The sequence below is a fragment of the Protopterus annectens genome, chromosome 1.part1 (assembly GCF_019279795.1).
Source record: "Protopterus annectens isolate FY-2018-M chromosome 1.part1, PAN1.0, whole genome shotgun sequence".
Classification (NCBI taxonomy): domain Eukaryota; kingdom Metazoa; phylum Chordata; order Ceratodontiformes; family Protopteridae; genus Protopterus; species Protopterus annectens.
In genome coordinates, this window is record NC_056726.1 from 351,491,386 (window position 1) to 351,512,882 (window position 21,497).

Here is a 21,497-nt window from a genome sequence, read left to right on the forward strand (position 1 = left end):
TTTGCGTGTTTTGTTTTGAGGTAGTGTTTGCTTGGATGTCTGCTTTGGAGGTCTCTGTTGCTTAGGTAGATTTTTATTTAGAGCCTCCGAGTATGTTTTTGTGTATTTATCTGTTTGGTTCGCTGATGTGGTGGGACTATGTGATACTGGAATTGTTTTGTGTGAGGTTACCTTCTCCTCCTGACTGGTTACACCAGTTTTGAGATGAGAGAGCTCAGCCTCCAGTTTGGCTAAATAGTTGCATCTCTCACATATATTTGAACCTGTTTGGAGGAGGAGAGGGTTGTCAGTGTACATGAGACAGTTGCAACATTGCCTCAAAATTCCCAGATTCACCTGCTGGACTGGAGAGGAAACCATTGACTGACCTTTGGACATGCTAGAGTAATATAGGGAAACTGAATTTAAGACGGACCAATAGAGGACAGGGTAATCGTAGAGAGTATAAGAGTAAATAGTGCTTATGGTTTAATAGTGCTAACTTGTAGGATTACTTAATTGGACCAGTGAAGGGCCTTAGAATGAGAATATGGTGTTTAAATTGAGAGATAGAGCAGTTCTAAGGGAAAAAGTGAAGAGCAGACTTTGTGGAGCCAGGAATAGTTTAAACCCAATTAGGCGGCGCTGCTGCCCGCTGTTGCTCTATGCTCAAAAATGCGCAAAACCGTGCAAAAGAGGGTTTTAAGAGAGGAAGATGGAGTTTTGGAATTGACCCAAAATGGCCAATAGCAAGCGACTTAAACCTTAGCACGGATATAAATAGGACGTGCTGGAGGGATAGATTTATCACTCAGAGACTCCCTATGCTGTGGAATAAAATCCCGGTCCATGTGAGGCAGAGCACCTCGCTGACTCTGTTCAAGAGAAATCTAGACCTGTGGATGGGAGATCGTAGGTTTACCCCGGGAATCATCTCTGTGTCACTGCTGGACAGAGGCACAACAAACTAATGGGCACAGTATTTTTTCATATAAGGGGTGGCGTAAGCCACAAAAATTTGGGCTAGGCTTATAATTGCCTTAGGGCAGATAGCCTAGTATAAACCTATGAACCTATAAAACTACAGTTTCAAGTCAGTAACCACTCCCACAGGGGCAGGCAGGCTGCTCAATGTTTTTCACTGCCACTGATCAACAGAGAGACTTCCCTTTAGCCCGAGCAAAAAATGGCCTCACAGAAACTTACAAACAGTTCAAGAACAGCAAGCCTGTAACTGAACTTTTTTAAATCTCAGAAAAGTGGGAAGAAAGCAAGATTTTTTTTGTTTTTTTGCTTTTTTCAGAGATAGCAGAGGTTCACAAGTATCAACAAGTTATAACAGTGCAGTAAATGACCCCACACGAGTGCTAGGCCAAAGATTGCTCTTTATGCAAAGAATTGGGAACTCATTACCCAGGACAAATGGGTTTTAAATAGTGTCCTGGGGATACAGATTTCACTTCCACACGTTGCCAACACCAACCGGGTGGCCGGACCTACCCCCAAATCAGTGGGCAGAGGCCCAAAAACAAGTACTTTCTCTCTTAAGCATGGGGGCTATTCAACTGGTGCCAGAAGAGGAAAAGGGACAAGGTTTCTACTCTACTTTTCCTGGTACCCAGAAAAGATCATTCATGGCGTCCTATCCTGGACCTGTCTACTCTAAACAGCTATTTGGAGATTCCAAAATTCAAGATGCTGACTCTTCACCAATTACTTCCTATGCTAGGCAAAGATACCTGGTTGGCAACACTAGATTTAAAAAAAGCATACCCGCACATCTCAATCAGGGAATCTTGCAGAAGATACCTATGCTTCAAAGCAGGCTACACGCACTATCAGTTCTCTGCACTGCCCTTTGGCTTATCTACTGCGCCCAGGGTATTCACAAAGTGCCTAGCTCCAGTTATTGCATTTTGCAAAGAAATATACAAATATACCCATACCTGGACGATTGTCTAATTCAGGCAGAAAGCCAGGACATACTTTTGAATCATCTGGCCTTTGTACAAAGGGTTCTAACTTGTCTGGGGTACACCATAAACGAAAAGAAATCACACCTGGTACCCTTTCAACAAATTATATTCCTGGGAGCAAGCTTGGATACAACTTCCCAGATGGCTTACCCCACGCCAGAGAAACAAATTCATTTGACAAACTACTTGAAACAAGTGGCCATAAAAACCGTGCTATCTGCAAGACAAATACTGCAAGCCTTGGGGTTCATGGCCTCCTGCATTCTTCTAATTCCTTATGCAAGACTACATATGAGGAAACTACAGTGGTATCTAAAAAGCCTGTAGTTCCCAAATGATCCTCATTTCTCCTTTCTGGGCCAGAGACAGGTTTGGGTTTCCCTGCTAAGGACTCACCTAAGAAGGCTCCCTTAACTGCTAGAGCCACATCTGTATCTTTTTTTCTCACTCCTCTGGTCAGACTAACATCAATACCTTACGTTAACCTCATGGTAGCTCCAGTTCCCTTAATGGCCAGAAAGTCTTCAGTCATTTATCGGGTCATTCACATACTTTCAGCATCTCATTATGCCAGCCCCAACCCAAGTTCTATGCAATCAGTCTGTAGATTATTGCATGTCCGGACAGTATCCAGTCAGTGACCAAGGCTAAAAGTCAGTCCCTGTACCTTGTGTTTATGAGGTAAACACTTTAACCATCTCAAAAGAAGTCTGGATAAAAATTTGTAAATGGAATAGGTTTTCTATCTGGGCCTTTAACCAAGGTTTGGACCTGTATACTATGCCCATTTCAGATATCCTCCATTTTCTGTCTTCTGTGTTCAAATCTGGTTCCATTTATTCTACCATTAAAGCTTAATTAGCTACAATTTCCAACCACCATCAAAGGTTTTAGAACAGCACAGTGACTTCCCATAAACTATGCAAAGCCTTCCTTAACGGGGTTTTCCAACTTTGTCCCTCTGTCAAGAACTTCATTCCTCCACGGGATCTAAATTTGGTTCTGGAGTCTCTGACCAAAGCCCCCTTTGAAACTGCCTTCACAGCAGACTTGATGTACTTATCTTGAAAGACCACATGGCTTTTAATTCAGCGAGAAGAATATCAGAACAGCACACCGTCGAAGTTTCTTCACCTTTACTTACTTTCCATAAAGAGAGTCAGGCTAACAACCAGCCACTCTTTTGTGACTAAGATGACTTCTGAAAACAATTAATCCAACAATTTGCCATTACTGTTCCCCAACTATTCTCACAAAGGAGAGTACCTTCTGTATACCTTAGATGTTCACAGACAACTTGGATTTTATCTACACAGAACTAAGCCTTTCAGAAAGAATAGTCAATTGTTCATATCCTTTGCCCTAAACCACTTGGATCAAACGTTAATCCAACTCTGCCTATATGGTTTTCAAATTGCATTTCATTTGTTTACTCCTACATTAATAGACCTTTGCCTTCAAGACCAACGGCCTACTTTATAAGATCTGAACCCACTTCTACTGCCTTTTTTAAAAACTCCTCCATTGATGTAATTTGTGTAGTAGCCACTTGATCTACTCTTAATACATTTTCTAAACATTACAAGCTGGACATAATTTCAAACACCAGGGCAGCATTTTGCACTGTGCTTCTAAGAGGTATCCTGTCATAATTCTGCCCAAGGCACAGGTAGCTTGGGTTTCTGTCCCAACAGTCAGATCAGATGGACTGGTGAAACAGGGTATGAAAAGTTATATACTTACCATAATGATGAATCTTTTCATACAAGCCCATCCAATATGACATTCCACCCTCCTTCCCCCTACCAACTTATCATCCTTAGTTTGGTCGTGTATATCTATATGTTTAGTAGGCACCAAACGCAAGGGGTGATGGGAAAGTTTGTGGGAGCCTGACTAATGGCCATTTTGGATCTGAGGAGTTGCTGAGTACACAACAGTCATATCAGACTGACTTGGATGAAAAGGATCCATCTTTATGTTAAGTACATAAATTTCATTTTTCTCGCATCAGTAAAAGTAGTCCGTATTAATATAACTATCAAAGGATAAGGTGCCATGGTTTGCAGCTGTGTTTTAGTTTTGGATACTTATCTAGTCACATATGTCACTTAGAATAAAAATAGCAAATAACATCTGTAGCTTAGTGTCAACGTGGAAGTAAGAAGAAGAAAAAGATGGACATCAATTAACTGTTTAACAAAGATTTAAGAGTCAGCAGTACTTTGAGTTTGATGTTAACAGGATACTATAAGTTATATGTAATATCAGTTTAATAGTAGTAGATATATTGTCCTTGACTGTTGTTACTCTGCTTCTGTTCCTGTTGGACATCCCTATTTTCTTCCTGCATTTTCTCCAGGTTTGCCTCATGACCTGCCACTCCTTTTTAGGTGCATAGTGCCTCTGCAACTCTAGACAGCATTTAAAAAAATTCCAAATGCTTTCTTCATCCATGCTGTCCAGGTTAGATGATTTTTCCATGTCTGTTGTTATTGTCATCTACTTGTGTTTGAAAGCATCTGGCTGTTGTTTTTTCCCCTTAATTTTTGACCATTTTTCTGCAGATTTAACTGAAAACTGTAAGTCTATGTGTCTTTTATTTATTTATTTCCAATTTGTTAACCGGGAGAGTCCACTGGGCCAAGATGAGCCCTTTTTCAGTGGAGGCCCAGGGAGAAAAAGCTCCAAGGACATACATATAAAACAAAGCAAAGTCAACAGGAATTAATACAGAAATTAAATACAAAGTATTAAAAGCACATACATGTAGAACAAAACAAAGTCAACAGGAATTAATATAGAAATTAAATACAAAGTATTACAAAATCAGGATCATAAGTTAATACATTATGGTACACAATCATAACATTAACAAAATGGATTGAAGTAGTGAAGAAGTAATGGATAAATAGTATGAAATGATAGGAGGATGGAAACAACCTAAGGTAAGTATTCTGTGTGGATTGCTAATTCCTACAATGTAAGGTATAAAGGAAGTTAGTAAATTGAAAGAGATAAGTGGGGAGGAAGAAGAAGCAAAATATGGCAAGCGTTTGGTAAACTGTAGGGAGAGTGTAGGTCTTTCTTGATGGAGCTCATCCCATACCTTCTCAGACAAGTTGCATTTTGTCTAAGATTATGTTCTCTTTCCAGACTCCCAGTAAACCAATTTAGTTTTACAACCAGCCTCTTGGATGGTGTAAGCAGAACTGCAGCTCAGTCTTAGATAGCTGTCAGTTAATGTTACATACATTTGATTATTTTTTCATAATTTTAATTGCTGTTTGTCTCTCATAATTTTTTCAGGTTGTTGTATATGGATTGGATATTTATCAGACACGTGTCTATCCCTCCAAACAGTTTGATGTGCTGAAGGATGACTACGACTATGTGTTGATTACTGGTGTCCTTCTTGGACTGGTGTTTGCTACCATGATCACAAAGAGACTTGCACAGGTGAAACTGCTGAACCGGGCCTGGCGGTAGCAGAGTAGAATTGATCCAGAAACAGGATACCTCAGGAGTGTCACTTCAAACTTGCCCGGGCTTTATCTATCCTCTGTGTTAATTATGACTGTTGTCATGATTAAGATATTATTTATGACTGTGTCACAACAATATATTGTTTGCACTAGTGCAAGGAGACAGAATTCATAACCTGTATTAATTAACCAAACACTTTGCTGTTGACTTCTCACAACAGGGGTGTTAGACATATTGGACTGAGGTGGTAAACAGTTTGTGTTTTATCAAAACTGTTGATACCTGTTAAGATAGTGAATGTGCACTGCCTTTTCATTTTCAAAACACTTTTTTTTTACCAACTTCTGTAGAATTAGTACTCACCAGTTGCATTCTTTCTACAAACTGTGTTTGAATTGACCATGTTAGTCCATTGAACTGCTTGCCCGTTATTTTCTTTGCACTGATACTGGTTTTAACTTTGATGATTGTAGCCAACAACACTTACTGTGTCATCCTTTGCTCATGCATATTGTGTTTCACTTTTGTATTGTGGGAATGGTTTAGATGGAATAGTTTTACTTGCCTTGATTACAAGATTGTAAGATATTAAGTCAGAAGTTATTCAACTAAAAGTAACATCTGCACTTAGAAGTTATCTCGCTGAAGATTTACACTTTAGCATATTGACTTCATCAGGTATGACTTGATTTTTTATTGCATCTGTGGTAGTGCAAATGTGAAGAGAATGTTCTGTTTTTCAGGTGCAGTCTCTTACTGCAGACCCACTTACCACACTAGTTTATTTTCACACCAACATTTTAATAAGAAAATTACTTGCTTTCTTGGCATGAATGGATAAAACTCTTCATCCAATTCAATTCAGGTTTGAGTAGCTGACCAAAAAGCTGAAGAAGTGTCTGCTAGAGAAGGATGGGGTTGAGCATTTCTTGATGGCTCTCCATCACATGCTAGGGTGAGGGGATTGAGTTAAATTGTGCTGCTTGAGTTCCATCTTGCAGGTGACCTATGTGTGTGCCTTGACCTACAAGGACAATGCAGATGTGGCTTGCCACAGATAGCTTGCAACTCCTTTTGGGGTGGTGAAGGTGAGAAGGAACACTCATCTTTATTGCCAGGACTGATATTACAAGTTGTTGCACACATGCTGACTGAGAGAAGGGAAGATTAGGTCAGCAACAGAAAAGCCAAGTGTGCTGTGGATGTGGATTCACCAGTGTCCAGATACTTAACCTTCACTGCCAGCTACAGAATAGAAATTTAGCCAGTAAGGCAAATCCTTCTTGAAAACAGAGCCCCCCCCTCCCCCAAGGAGATACTAGAGTAGTCAAAGCAGGGTGAGAGGAATGAAAGGATCATTATTACTGCTTTGGGGAAATTCCGTTTCCCATGATGCAGTGACCTTAGAGTTAATTATAACAAGAGGTGGTACAGAGGGCTGCTCCCCCCATACACACATTAGGAGAGTTTGTGTGAAGCTTTGTCCATCTCAAAAAGCTAGTTTTCAACCCATTATGTGAATGCTATTTGATATTTCTCCCCATATAAAAATGCATTCATAGAAATAGCAATCTTTTTTTTTCTGAAGCACCTCTCTACCAATCATTTTTACTCACAAACGGGCAGTCTGCTGCTGATTTGACAGCATTCACTGCATAAGAAGGATGAGCTTTTCAAGTCTTTCTATTGCAGAGATAATAAGCATGGATCCAGACCAGCACAGTGTATACTGCCATATATGCCAGTATTTAGCCAACCATCCGTAGACTGAGAAAAGAGAATTAAGCTTATGCTGACTTTACTTAAGATGACAGCACATGGGTGTTCAGCACAGAAGAAGGCAAGGGTCACTTGTGTTGTCTGAAGTTACTGTAAGTCATTGAAATAGGGTAGAAGAGCAGAAAATTAGGTATTTTTGATATATTCTTCAAGTTAAGTCAGCCTTTATGGAACCACTGTAGCTTCATAAGGTGATGTATTTTCCTTGACTACCTAGAAGATGCACTTGTGCTCATCATCTGACAAAAAGAACAAGAGCAATGCAACCACTTTACATCTCAGTCTGCACCACCTCTTTCTCAGTTTAACAGCTGTCCAAGGCAAGCAAAAAAGTGGGTAGCACTGGAGGTGGGCATACACTGCCATAGCCTAGTAGGTAGACCACCCTTCACATGAGAAACTGTACTTGAAGACCAGGTTTAGGCTGTTTGGCAGCAGTTGAGACCATTATTCTCCCAGGCCTGTGTAATTCCAGTAGATCTCACTGGCCCAGGTTGAAGAGGGTCTGCTGCATTTCAAGCATACAGTGTATATCAGTTGTACCAGTTATTTGACATCTGATAGGAGCTGCCTTTGTATGTGCATGCATACATCTCTTGGAAATGCGGTCTGTTGCCTAAAGATTCTTCTTCCTTGGTACAGTCTCCAGCAAACACTCCCCCCTCCACCAGAGCCGTAGTCTTTTTTCCTCATCTTCAGTGCTTACTCATGACATACTCATCCCCACAATCATTTGACTGATCTTGGGCTTATTCTTTCTAGAGCTAATATTAGGGAAGGTTTTGCCTCTGGCCTCCTTTCCTCCCTTTTGCTCCCTTTTGATGACCCCTCCTTTTGGAGAAACCCTTAGGCTTGTGAAGCCCTTCGTGGAGTGGCTTGTGACCCTCTTTCTCAGTCCAGGAAAAATCAGCCTTGGGTTTCTGAGGAAAAAGGTAGGTTTAAGTTTGCAGTCATCCTGTACTTGATATTTGTCCAAAAGGATGCTATTTTTGTTGTTGTTGTTGGAACAATGTCAGGACTGAGACTGAAATTGCTCACTTGTGATCAGTGCTCTACCCTGGTTATCAAATTCAAATAAATAAATAAATAAATATCAATTCAGAGTCTAAAGAAGGCAAACCTCTCTATGTAAGCTGCCATCAAAATGAAGTAAAACTCTGTCCAAACATCCTAAAGCAAACATCTAATTGATCTTTCTGTCCAGTATAGGTTCCTGACCACAGCTTTTCTTTGCCTTAGTTGCTGATGAGTTCAGGACTTTGGGAATGATATGCAAGAGGGTCTTTTCCTCTTTCACTTTGAGGTTTTGATCTCAAGAGTTGCTTGACTCAGCTGTCTTGGTGTCAGTTCTCTGCAGGTGATCTGACAATGGAGGAGATGGCAACCTTTTCTAAATCTGGTGTCAAAGAGCGCTGATTAATGGAGGGTTACCCTAGGCCCACCTGCATGGGATTGTGTGGTGGAAACTCTCCTCCTTTAAAGACGAGCTTAGAAATATTGTTCTTGATGTCATATTTTGGGAACAAATTCTGTTTGGTCAAGCCTCTTAAAATCTTGTTGGAGATCTGTACATCAGGAATTAAGCACTGACCATAGTAGATCATCTTTATAACACTCCTTCCAGGCCCCTCCCTTTCTTCCAGATCAATTGTATTTTCCAGGAAGAAGCAGCAGCTTCTTTTAGGATGAGGGAGGGCCTTCAGATGCCAGCCATTAAGCCCTCTCTATCTCTTCTATGTTTGTCATGCTTTGGACAGCTATCATGCTAGACCAGTGGGTTATTGATATGATCATGAATGAACATGCTCTAGCGCTGTCAAGTTTGTATCCAGAAAGAGCTTCTCTCAGAGCTGAAACCTTTGGTACAGAACTAGTGGAAAAAGCCAAGACTGTTCCCTTGGGGATTTGAGGGTCTTGCCCTTGGTTTCACAGGATGTTTTTGCATTGCTGCTGGACATGATTAGTATATTTTAGATTGTGTCATTCACACAGGAGGTTACCTCACATCACCCTGGATGTGCACCACTCTTCAGTTCATAGTATAGTCATTTGGTCTCTCTTCTGCACCAAGAACATTTACCAAGATTGGTGGTGCTGCGGTAGCATTGTCGCCTCACAGCAAGACGTTGTCGCGTTCGATTCTCAGCTAGATCGTCTTCTGTGTGGAGGCATGCATGAATGGGCGTGCCTTCATTGAAGGTTGTGCGTCAGGGCTGGTAACTCGGCACGTAAAAATCCACTACCAAACATTAGCGGACCGGAGTTCCACTGTGGCAACCCCTAACCGGGATAAGCCGAAAGACACAGCAGTGGCTGTGGTAACATAAGCCTTGCAAGATGGGGATCTCGTTTTCCTCTGTCAGGATAAGTTACTCTTGATGGCCTCACTGAGAGATTCCCTGGTAACATATTTGGCTTGTGTCATGCTATATTTGCAGGCCCTGGGGAGTTTTATAAACTGGGAAGTGTCTGAATCTGACTTGCAGGGTTATCTTTATCATAGTTTAGCCGATCAATATTCAGTATCAGTCTTTATTTCCTACAAAATGAAATTATGTCTCTGGCCTCCTTGGTGAGAATGCAGTCGAGGGTCCAGCCTCAGTTTTTTGTATCTTCTGGGCTTAATTGGCAGAGTGTTATACTTGCATGCTGAGGATTTGGGTGGTACAGTGGTCAATAAGCTATCAGTGGCCAGATATTCACTATTAACTTACTGATCTCTTTCTGATATCAGAATCTTGTCACCAGGCTTTGAACTTGGGACAATTCCCCAACCAGTCTCAGTGTGGGTGCTGTCTTCCTGCAGTGGGACTTCAATGTTCGGTGTGTTTGAATTCAGACTTCAAGCCTAAACAAGGCCTTCAAAGAGTCTGCGTTTATTAAAGTGGAATCATAGGCTGTAACACCTAACCAGTTGTTCAGTTCATTCTTGAATGCTGTAAGAGTTTCCATTTTTTTTTTAATAAAAAGTTGTAAAGCATTCTACCAGTTACCTGATCCAATGTGAAACTTTTTTTTCTTGGTAGAATAGATCTTTTTGGCTTAATATCAGTTCACAAGCCATTGGGGGTATTCTTCAAGAGTAACCACCATATGTGCTCCATACTCATCATTATGGACACATTTAAGCATCATAACAAGATTTGCACTAATCACCCAATTGTCAATGGAGAACAAAGATAATTTCTCCAATCTTTTCAGTAAAAATGTTTGTATTCTTTCTAGACTAGTAATTTGAGAGCATTTACAACAACAGACTCTGGCACCATATTCAGTTATTGGTCTAATCACAAATTTGTAAATTAGGATCAATACCCTAGCATTCCTACTATTTACTGTTTGAAGAATGTTTTCGATTTCGTAGTAACACATCCTTGTCACTTCCATTATATTTTGTCCAAAAGAAAAATCCTTTTCAATCTCAGTGCCCAAGTCCAGTACATGGTCTACTTTTTCCAATGTAGTATTTTTAAAGCAAAAGAATATTGTGGATTAATATAACTAAAACATATGACCTTTGATTTTTTTGTATCTAAAAATTCCATATTACATAAACTAGACCATACTTTTAATCTATCCAGTTGACTTTGCACAGTGTGTTTGATCTGAAATATTTGAAACCGCTAACCTAATTTTTGAGTGCTACACAAACCTATTTGCCCATATGTCACTAGTTATGAGACAACTGGACATAAAATTAATAAAAGTAGACCCCAAAAAGGAACCCTGGGATAGCTTTAGTTTAACATTTTTTACTTCCTGATGTCAGATACTTAAGTAATGGGGTTGGAAGTCTACCTCAACTCCTTCTTGAAATGTGGGACGTTGATCCCCTACATATAAATAAACTGCTGTGATGCATAAAATAAACAATGTCACAAGTTCATACATTTCTGCATAGAGGAGCTGCATATCTTACAGCAAGCCACAGATAGGGGCATCACATTCAACTATTTCACTTTTCAGGTAAAGTAAATATGCTCAGTCTCTGAGATGCATCTCTTTTCGAGCTGAAGAATAGTCTCTCCTTGCAGGTTATTTGAAGTGAAGCACCTTTAAACTGACATTCTTAACACTTAATGTGGACCTCCCCTTTTTTTATTCATTTCAGAAGGAGAAGGTACTGTTGAAAATGAGCATATTCTGTTTCCCATGGCAAGGAAAATTCCTGTATGCCTTTTCCTTTTTCCCTCTGATTACACGTTATCACAAAATTCACAGAAGAAAGAATAGACCATAATAACAGTCTTTCAATCCAGTTCGAGTATGACGTATGAATACTTGAGCCACCTCTGTCATACAATTCAACAGAAATAGTGCTCCAGCCTTGAGCCCCTTTAAGAATTCTTCCTTCCTTTAATTCCTGTGTCCCCTTTACTGTCTCAGATCTAGTTTGACTCCGGAAGAACAGAGAATATCCGTCTGTACTGGCTTGGACCAAAGCACTAAGAGATGCAGATCATTCAGGTCTTATAACATGAAAGGGGGAATGAAAGTGTGCCGTCATATTGGATGGACTGGAATTAAAAGCTTTATCGTTGTGTTAAGTATGTAACATTTGAATCCTGTTCATTCAGTCTTTGTGATCCAATATATTGGTCAGAATCCCTAACTGTGGAACTCCCAGATTGTATCATGACAGGAGACCCTTTAGAATGGTAGTGTTGAAGGATGCTCTGTCTCTAAAGTACAGTCCTGTATACAGTGTTTGAAAGTCTATGTGGAAGACCAAGTGAATGCCTGTCATATACCACTCGAGTGCCCTCTAAAGAAGGCAGTAGAAGTATCCATGGCTCTAGTAGAGTGTGCCGTAGGTTTGCATGATAATGTTTTGTTGTGTGATTTGTAAACAAAGGAAGTAAATCCAGATAACCATCTGTATTGAGAAATTTTAGATACCTTTTTGCCCAGTTTATTCTGTGTAAGGAAAATGAATAGTTACTCGTGTTTTTGTATAGAAGTAGCTCTGTGAATATACAGGCTGGCTTTGTCTAATGCATGCAACAAGTACTCCCCTTTGTTTTGATAGTGGGGAAGAAGACTGGCAAATGAGAGATATGCTCTGAAGCTACCTCAAGAATGAAAGAGGGGTTAGTCCTCAAAGTTACTTTGTCTTTGTGGCAGATAAGATATGAGAAAACTGAAGAAAGAACATGAAGTTCTGAAATCCTTCCAGCTGAGGTATTTTCTGTTAGATAAATGTCTTTCCAGGATAGGAACTTGAGCTATAACATAGTTGCTGGTTCAACTGCAGTCTTTGTCAGAGCTTCCAAAATGAAATTCAAGTCCCATGGAGTAACTGGGTTGTTAACTGCTGGGTATAACAGGAAAGTACCTTTGAGAAAAGCTATACATAGTTTACAGGAAGCCAAGGAATGATTCTGAAAGCAAAAATGAAGAGAGGAAATTGCTGTCAACTGAACCTTTTTTTTAACACCTTTATTGAATTAGTACTTGTGACATAGGCATATTTACATTTATACAAAAGTAATCAAACTGTATTAACAAATTAACATTAACAAACATTATACTTCACATATTTGCTATATATCATGTAACCTAAGCAACATTATGTAAGTCATTCAATCCCTGCCCCCCCCTTTTTTTTTAAACAAGAAACATCCTGTCAGCTGAACCTTGATAGGAGAAAAACTATAGATGGAGTGAAAGTGGGAAAAGAGAAAGTCCAAAAAAATCCCGAATAAAAGCTGAAAAGGGGTCATTGTTTTGAGTAACAGCCCAAGTAGCAAATATCTTCCATTTAGTATGATCGATGTTATAAGTGGAAAGTTTTTGACATGCTGCTAGAATATTGACAACCTCCTGGAAAAGAGAATTATATCTCACCATCAAAGAAATTGGAGAACCATGTGGCTTGTTTCAGATTCGGAAGGTCTGATTGAAGCTTCCTGGAGGGATGAGTTTTGAAATCTGGACTTGAATGTAGGATCCAAGGGGATCTCTCAGATGAGGTTTCTATAAAGGAACTGTATCTGTCTGGACTAATAACGTAACAGTTGTGTTGCTCCTTAGAGCCTTTTGCAGAAATGTGGATATTAGAGGAAGGGTGGATATACACAAACTAACCTGGGTGGCCATTGTTGAGACAGAGTGTCCCTGGTGGAGTTGTCTCTGAGGGGATTCATAGCAAAGAAACTGTGGTATTTGATGTACTGGGTGCAAAAAGGTTGCAACAGGGAGTGCCCCAGAGACTGAATATTCTTTTGAGTGTCACCAGATTGAGGGGGACCCCTTATAATGCAATAGAAAACTTCTGCTGAATCTGTCCACCAGTCAGTTGAATGTCCGGGGAATAAGTGTTGCTATCAGAAAACAGAGAGAGGCCATAACCCTTTGCCACAGTCTCATGGCTTCTTGACACAAAGGGTAGAACCTGGTCTCCCCTTATTTGTTGATATACCAAATGACTGCCACATTATCTGTCTGAATGGAGCTCATGCTGCAAGAAAGTCAGTCCCAAAGTTACTATAACACAAAGAGGATGGCTGTCAAGTCTAGGACATTTATGTAAATATTGAAGGCCCTGGGCCATCCTCCCTTTGAAATGCTCCTCCCATTCTAGGGAGGAGATGTTTTTGTTGTCACTATTGTTAATGGTAGAGGAGCTTGAAAGGGTTTGCCTTCATGTTGGAGACGGAGCACTAAGCCACTACTGAAGGTGCTTCCTGGAAGAATGGGTAAGAATTTTGGTCTTAGATTGAGGATGGTAATATTGGGATCACTGACATTGCAGGAACTACTGTAAATTTCTCATGTAAGAGTGGGCAGATTGGATCATTAAGTATTAAAGATGTCATGAAGCCCAAAGCTCTGAGAACTAGATGTGTAGTAGATCAATTGGTTTAAAGAAGAGTTTTCACAGTAGAATATAGAGTTTGAATCCTCCCTTGAGGAAGCGAGACAACACTGAGAATGGTATCCATGTGAAATCCCAAGAAGATTAGACACTGTGAGGGGTCTAAGCTTGATTTCTGCAAATTGACGGAAATGTCCAGAGAGCTGCAGAGTTGAAAAGGTAGTCTGTGGCTTTCTTTAGTGACTCCATCAAAGGGGCAGTCAGAACCAGTCATCCTAGTATGGGAATATCTTGTATCCCTGAAGTTGGAGATGGGCTGCCATGACTGCTGCACATTAGTGAACACTGGGGGGGGGGGGTTTGTGGTGAGGCCAAATGGTAAGGCTCTGATTTGAGAATGACTAGCTCCAATCCAGAAGTATAAATATTTGCTAAACTCCCTTTTTATCTTTATGTGCAGGTAAGTGTTTTGGAGATCTGTTGAGCACATCCCTTTCTTCTCCTGTAGACTTGATTGCACTGTGACCATTCTGAAGTGGGTCTTTTTCAAAAAAAATGTTGAGAAAACTTAGGTCTGAAATGGGCCTGAGGTCCTTGGTTTTCTTTGGAACCAAAAGGAATTTGGAATAAAATCCTGACCTTTTCTGGTGTGGTGGGACCTCCTGGATGGTTCTCTGTTTGAGAAGAGGAAGTACCCGATGTTCATCGTGCATACAGCTGCAGTCATAACAGATGGGTTTTCCTGCCTTCAGGCGGGTCCTCGGTCGGCCGAATTCCAAAGTCTAGGTCCGGCGTCAGTTGTCATCGCTTCTTCCCTGATGTCAGTACGACAGGGGTATAAAAGAACCAACCGATGCCATTTTCTTCAGTCTTTCTTTCCGCGTGGTGCCCGAAGCAGAAGCAGTTCGCAAGTGCCGGTCGGCCAGCTCCTGAGATTACGAATATCTGCAACCGAAGTCTTCTTGAAAGCTAAGTACCCCGTTGGAGAAACTTTTCTTGCCTCAGACCGATGTCAGACAAAGTTAATAATTGTATTTCATGTGGGAAGCAAATACCACATAAGGATTTTCATTCCCTTTGCATTCCTTGTTTAGGCCCAGACCACGACGTCTCGGCCTGCCGTTTTTGTACTACATTCAACAAACGCACCATTAAGCGCCGGGCGGAGTTCACCCAGCACTTTTTTGGCAAAAATTTTAACTACATAATGTCGTCGGATACTCCGACTCCAGTTTTGACTAAAAGACGCAAAAATAAGGACCGACACACGAGGTCCGCGGCCTCTACCGACACCATGCCAAAGCCGATTACAGGTGGTCCGGTTCTCAGCGAGGCACCTACGCAGCCCCTGACTACCGACGACACTTCATTGGTGGTGTCTTCTGTACCCGAGGTCGCAGGCTCTTCGGCCCACACCCCGACTACAGATACCGAAGCCACTCTTGGTGGTGAAACTCAGAGTTTAGACAGGTCTGCCTCCTCTTAAGGTGTCTTCAGGCCTTCCTCTTCTTTTTCCATCAAGGCTTTCACTAAGTCTAAGACAGCCATGCATTCTAAAAAACAAATCCCACAGGGCCCTTCTCAAGGCCCCATGCCTAAAAAGCAGATGCTCAAAATGGCTGAAGACTTAATTTCTCTTATCAGGGGTTCTCAACGCCCCCCCCCCTGGAAAAAAGGACCAGAGTGGAGGAAGAATCCCCCTCCTCGGACCAGGCTTCCATTATTTCAGAACATTCTGATGACCAGGAACATTCATACTCCCCTTTTGAAGATTCTGATGCAGAGGAGTCCATTCCCTCTGTCTCCCCCCCTGAGGATTACTGTTTTGGGGAAACCTTGCATACCTTGAGGGAACACTTCCACTGGGAAGGTCAAGAGTACTCAGACTCCAAGAAAAGGCTTAGGGATTTTCTCTTGCTCCCTCAGCACAGGCCTCTGGCTATACCCCCTGTCTTAGATATTCTTAATGATGTGTATTCGGAGTCCTGCCTTAACCCAGACTCTTTACCTCCAGCCCCAGTCAAGCCTGACCGGTATTACCGGGTTCCTGACTCACACCAATTCCTATACAAAAGCCATGTGGCTGACCCAGAAACTATCTCACAGGGCCTCAAGGGAATTAAGGCCTCCACTGCTAAAAATCCTTTACCTTCAGAGAGGGATTCCAGAGCTTTAGAAAGGTGGGGGAAAAAGGTATACACCTCTGCCACCTTATCCATGAGGGCATTAAACTGCCAGTTCCATATGTTAAAGTACCAACAGTTTCTGTTATCACAGTTGAGAAGCAAAATGTCACAACCTGAACAACCAGATTTAAAGGAGTTGCAGGATTTGATACATAGTGCAGAACAAGTAGGTAAACGTACCTTGCAATGTGGTTTTGATGCTTTAGAGGCCTCATGTAGAGCTGCTGTTACAGGATCAGTCATATGTAGACATGCTTGGCTCAAAGAGCAAACCTTACCAGATCATGTCAAAGCTAAATTACTGGATGCACCTCTGCAAAAAGATATATTGTTTGGTGTTAAAGCTGAGGAGGTATTAAAGAAAATGGAGGAAAAGGCAAAATCAATACAAACAGTGAAAGATTTCCTACAGGTGCAACCTCCACGTTTCAGTAGAAATTGGCCTTCAAAAAATTGGTCCTTTCCAGCCACGGACAGACCCCAAAGGGGTAGATGCAGGCGCCCGAGGGGTAGAGGGCAATCTCAAGGATCGTTTAGAGGCAGACAATGGCAAGCACCTACCCAAAGAGGTAGTGAGGATAGTTCACAGCCATTCAGAAAGCAGAACCAATGACTTTCCCCTTTGCATGCCAAGCAAGGCTCAAAAGGCAGCACCTTTAGGTGGAAAACTGGTATTATTTTCGAAAAATTGGCATATTGTCACAAAAGACAAATGGATCCTGGACATTATAGACAGAGGCTACAGATTCCACTTTCACACCCTTCCAAAAATGAGAGGCATGCCAAACCTGCCACACAATCAAAGGGCAGAGGCACAAAAACAAATTTCAGATCTCATGGACATGAAAGCTATTCAAGAGGTACCTGTACAAGAAACAGGGTCAAGGTTTTTATTCCAGACTATTCCTGGTACCAAGGAAGGGCAAAGATTGGAGACCTACTTTGGACCTATCCATCCTAAACACATTTTTACTCATGTCAAAATTCAAGATGCTCACATTACAGCAGCTTCTTCCCATGCTGGGCAAGGAGTCTTGGCTGGTAACATTGGACCTCAAGGAGGCATACCTGCATGTCCTAATCAGACAAGATTGCAGAAGATACCTCAGATTTCTTGCAGGTTCAACACATTATCAATTCTCTGCATTGCCCTTTGGCTTATCTACTGCGCCCAGAGTGTTCATGAAATGCCTGGCATCAGTAATTGCCTACTGCAGACTGCAAGGGATACAAATATACCCATATTTGGATGACTGCCTGATCCAAGCGGACAGCAAGCACATACTTCTGGAAAATCTGGCTTTTGTAATAAGGTTGTTGAATTCCCTGGGATACACAGTCAACAAAAAGAAATCAAGGCTAATTCCCTCTCAAACAATTTTCCTGGGTGCCAACTTGGATACAAACACCCAGATGGCCTACCTCACGCCAGAGAAACAAGGGCAACTAACTCAATACTTCAGAAAACTGGCAACTTTCACCAGGCTGACTGCAAGGAAAATCCTGCAGGCTCTGGGATTCATGGCATCTTGCATCCTACTAATCCCATGTGCAAAGCTGCATATGAGGAAACTTCAATGGTACCTGGAAAACCTACGGTCTCAGCACAGCCACAGCTTGGAAACAATAATACCACTAATTCCATGTCTTCAAAAGGAATTTCTGTGGTGGGCTCAAGCATGCCAAACAAACACAGGTCTCCCATTCTGCAAGCCTCAAGCAAGTCAAACCATCACAACAGATGCCTCGGATTACGCCTGGGGGGCTCACATGACAGATCGGTGCATTCAGGGCAGATGGTCCCAAAAGAAAAAGCACCTACACATCAATCAAAAGGAAATGCTAGCAGTAATAAATGCTATTATAGCTTTCAGAGACCTGCTGCATCCAGGCCAGCTATTGATAAGGACAGACAACACCACAGTAATGTGGCACATAAACAAACGGGGAGGAATCCACTCATACCCCCTATGCAGGCTAGCCATGTCTCTTTGGAACATGGCTCTTGAATTGCAAATCGAGCTTCAAGCACAGTTCCTGCCAGGCAAGGAAAACACGCTGGCAGACAACCTAAGCAGAAATATGACAGATCCACAACAATGGAAGTTGCATCCTCAAGTTTTTACAGAGATAATTCAAGCATGGGGAAGGCCAGACATAGATCTCTTTGCCTCCCACAGAAATCACCAATTGACAAAATTCTGCTCAAGGACCTTTCATCCACAGGCCTGGAAAGTGGACGCACTCTCTTTCAGTTGGACAACAATGACAGTATATGCCTTCCCACCTCTTCCTCTGCTGCCCAAAGTTCTATTAAAAACCAGAGCGGACAGACCAAAGATGATTCTCATCGCTCCAGACTGGCCAAGGCAACACTGGTACCCACTCCTGAGGAGCCTAATGCATTCCCCACCATGGAGCCTCCCTCTAATGCCTCTTCTACTGACTCAGTACAACTTCAAACCTCTTCATAGTCAGCTGAAAACCCTCAATCTAGCCGCATGGAAGATTCCTTAAAATCACAACAGACCCTACTCTCCAAGGAGGTACAGGATGTCATTTTGGAGGCCAGAAGACCTTCTACTAGAAAAGCCTACTCCGCCAAATGGAAACGGTTTTGTGCTTGGAATGAGAAAAAGGGCTAGAACCCTGGAATACTGAATTTACCTCAAATATTACAGTACCTAGCTGAGATGCTAAGCAGTGGACTTGTATTCTCTTCCATCAAAATCCATGCCTCAGCCATTTCTGCAGAATACAACACTGATCCTCCTTTATTCTCTCACCCCCTCTTAAGGCAGTTCCTCAGAGGGGCTAAGAATATAAAACCCCCAAAGAAACAACCAGTACCTGCTTGGGATCTCAATTTCATTCTAGAGAAACTGACTTTGCCTCCTTTTGAGCCAGCTGCCTCAACAGAACTGCAATATTTGTCCTGGAAAACAGCCTTCCTGCTGGCTATCACTACAGCTCGCAGGATTTCGGAACTACAAGCCCTCATGGCTGTGCAGCCTTTCATCATTTTCCATCAGGACAGAGTTTCCTTATGAACCAATCCTTCCTTTATGCCAAAGGTAGTATCCAGGGTAGCCTTGAATCAGGCTATCCACTTGCCTACTTTTTACCCCAATCCTCAAAACAAAGGGAAGAGACAACTACATTCCTTGAACATTCACAAACAACTACGTTATTATTTGGACAGAACAAAGCCTTTCAGAAAATCAGAGCAACTCTTTGTGTCCTATGCTACAGGGGCTCAAGGGACGCCTATTTCCAAACAGACAATCTCAAAATGGATAGCCCACTGCATACGCTTTTGTTACTCTCTTCATGATAAAACCGTACCTGCAGGCATCAGGTCTCACTCCACAAGGGCCACAGCTACCTCTGCAGCTTTCCTCAGGGGGGTTCCTACCAAAGATATTTTGGAAGCTGCCACTTGGAGTTCTGTGCATACTTTCTCCAAGCACTATCACCTGCCTTTATACTCCAAATCTAGAGCAGGTTTTGCCACTGCAGTTTTGCAGGGCATCCTGGCTCCTCCTAGTTCCACCTAGTGCCTACCACCCCATTTTTAGCTTTGGTATTCTACCCATCTGTTATGACTGCAGCTGTATGCACGATGAACATAGTACAGTTTTGTACCTACCATAAATGTAGATGTTCGAGTGCTAATACAGCTGCAGTCCAGGTTTCCCTCCCTCCTTCCCCTCTGGAACTGGCCTAATGGATAACACCTCCTCATACAACCTGATTGGGTTATTCTTTTATGGTGTATTTGCTTGCAACTAATGTTTTTTGATTATACTGTATTGCATTATTACATAAGTTTATGTATTGCCTTCCTTCTGGGGGCACCTGACATCTGGGGCAAGAAAAACTGAAGAAAATAGCGTCGGCTGGTTCTTTTATACCCCTGTCGCACTGACGTCAGGGAAGAAGCGACGACAACCGACGCCGGACCTAGACTTTGGAATTCGGCCGACTGAGGACCCGCCTGATGGCAGGAAAACCCATCTGTTATGACTGCAGCTGTATTAGCACTCTAACATCTACATTTATGGTAGGTACAAAACTGTACTTTTTAGGTGGCCTTTACGTGGCTTGGTAGGACATCAGGCAATGGATGATTTGTTTGAGGTGGGATTTCCAAGAATGTAATGTAATAGCCTCTGGATGTTCTTCCTCATACCCGTTTGTGTCTTATGATGGCAAACCACAAGTCTGGGTAGGGAGATTCATCCTCTCGACTACCTTCAGAGTGGAATAGTCGGCCAGACTATCAGGGGTTTTGAGGTGTCCTGTCAGAAAAGTGACAGAAATACCCTGATAATGTGGATCTCCTTGGTCCCTAAGCCTGTGATTGTTAAAGGGGCTGCCCCTGTCGGAATGCGAGGCAAACCGAGACTTAGACCTGTGAAACTAGAGAGAACAAGGTTCTTTTAGGAAGCTATTGAATGGGCATTGTGAGACCTCAGATTTAATCTCAATGGCAGAAAGGGTCTTACCATCTTGCTTAATTTTCTGCATCTTCTCTTTAACAGAGGGTCCAAACAGTTATGACCCATCAGAGAGGCATTTATAAAGGATGCCTTAAAGTTATCCACAAAGTCACATAATCACAGCCGTGTGTGGCATCCAGTTGCTACACCTATGCTGACTGCTGCATCAGCTATGGTACATCAGGCGTGTGGAGAGGTTCCATAGCATGTTGTTGCTTCTATTACTTTGCCATCACTGGATTCTTCAGAGTAGATAAGGCTTGTTGAGAGAGATCTATCTGGAATCTGTTCATATGAGCACAAAGAGCAATTATGCCCAAGTGTACTCCCACTTCCTGAATCTATCCATCCTTCTTGACTGTTTATTAGAAGGATGACTAGAAGTAGAGTCCTCAGACAGCTCTTTTAGTAGCTCCCATTACAATAATGAAGTCCTTTGGTGATGATTTTGACTTAAAGGATTTAGCTTTGTAGGTGAAGGATTTAGCTTTCGGAGGGCATAAAATGGGGATTGATTTGCATGTGTCAGACTCCTGCCATAATCTCCTGATTGCCAAATCAGTCTGGTTGTCAGCTGGGGGGAATACCCAGGGCACAGATAGTATCATTCCATGTGCCTCAAATAATCTCTTTGTCCTGAGAGGAGTGCCTGCTGGCCAGGATCACCTCTGATGCATCAGTACCAGAATGTCAGCAAAGAAATCATCCTCTGGAGGGGACTGTGGGGGGCCCTCTGTATCATTCAGGTTGGTGTCTGATGCCAGAGACTCTG

The 21,497-nt window shown here is 42.0% G+C and overlaps 1 protein-coding gene across 1 annotated transcript in view; it reads left to right on the forward strand.

The window, feature by feature from the left end:
* EMC1 (ER membrane protein complex subunit 1) overlaps positions 1 to 6,078 on the forward strand; it is a 1,424,536-nt gene extending 1,418,458 nt beyond the window's left edge. The window contains exon 25 of the mRNA XM_044087063.1: positions 5,265 to 6,078. Coding sequence (XP_043942998.1) covers positions 5,265 to 5,444 — 180 coding nt within the window. The 3' untranslated portion in view covers positions 5,445 to 6,078. The remainder of the gene's footprint in view (positions 1 to 5,264) is intronic.
* Positions 6,079 to 21,497: the final 15,419 nt, after the last annotated feature.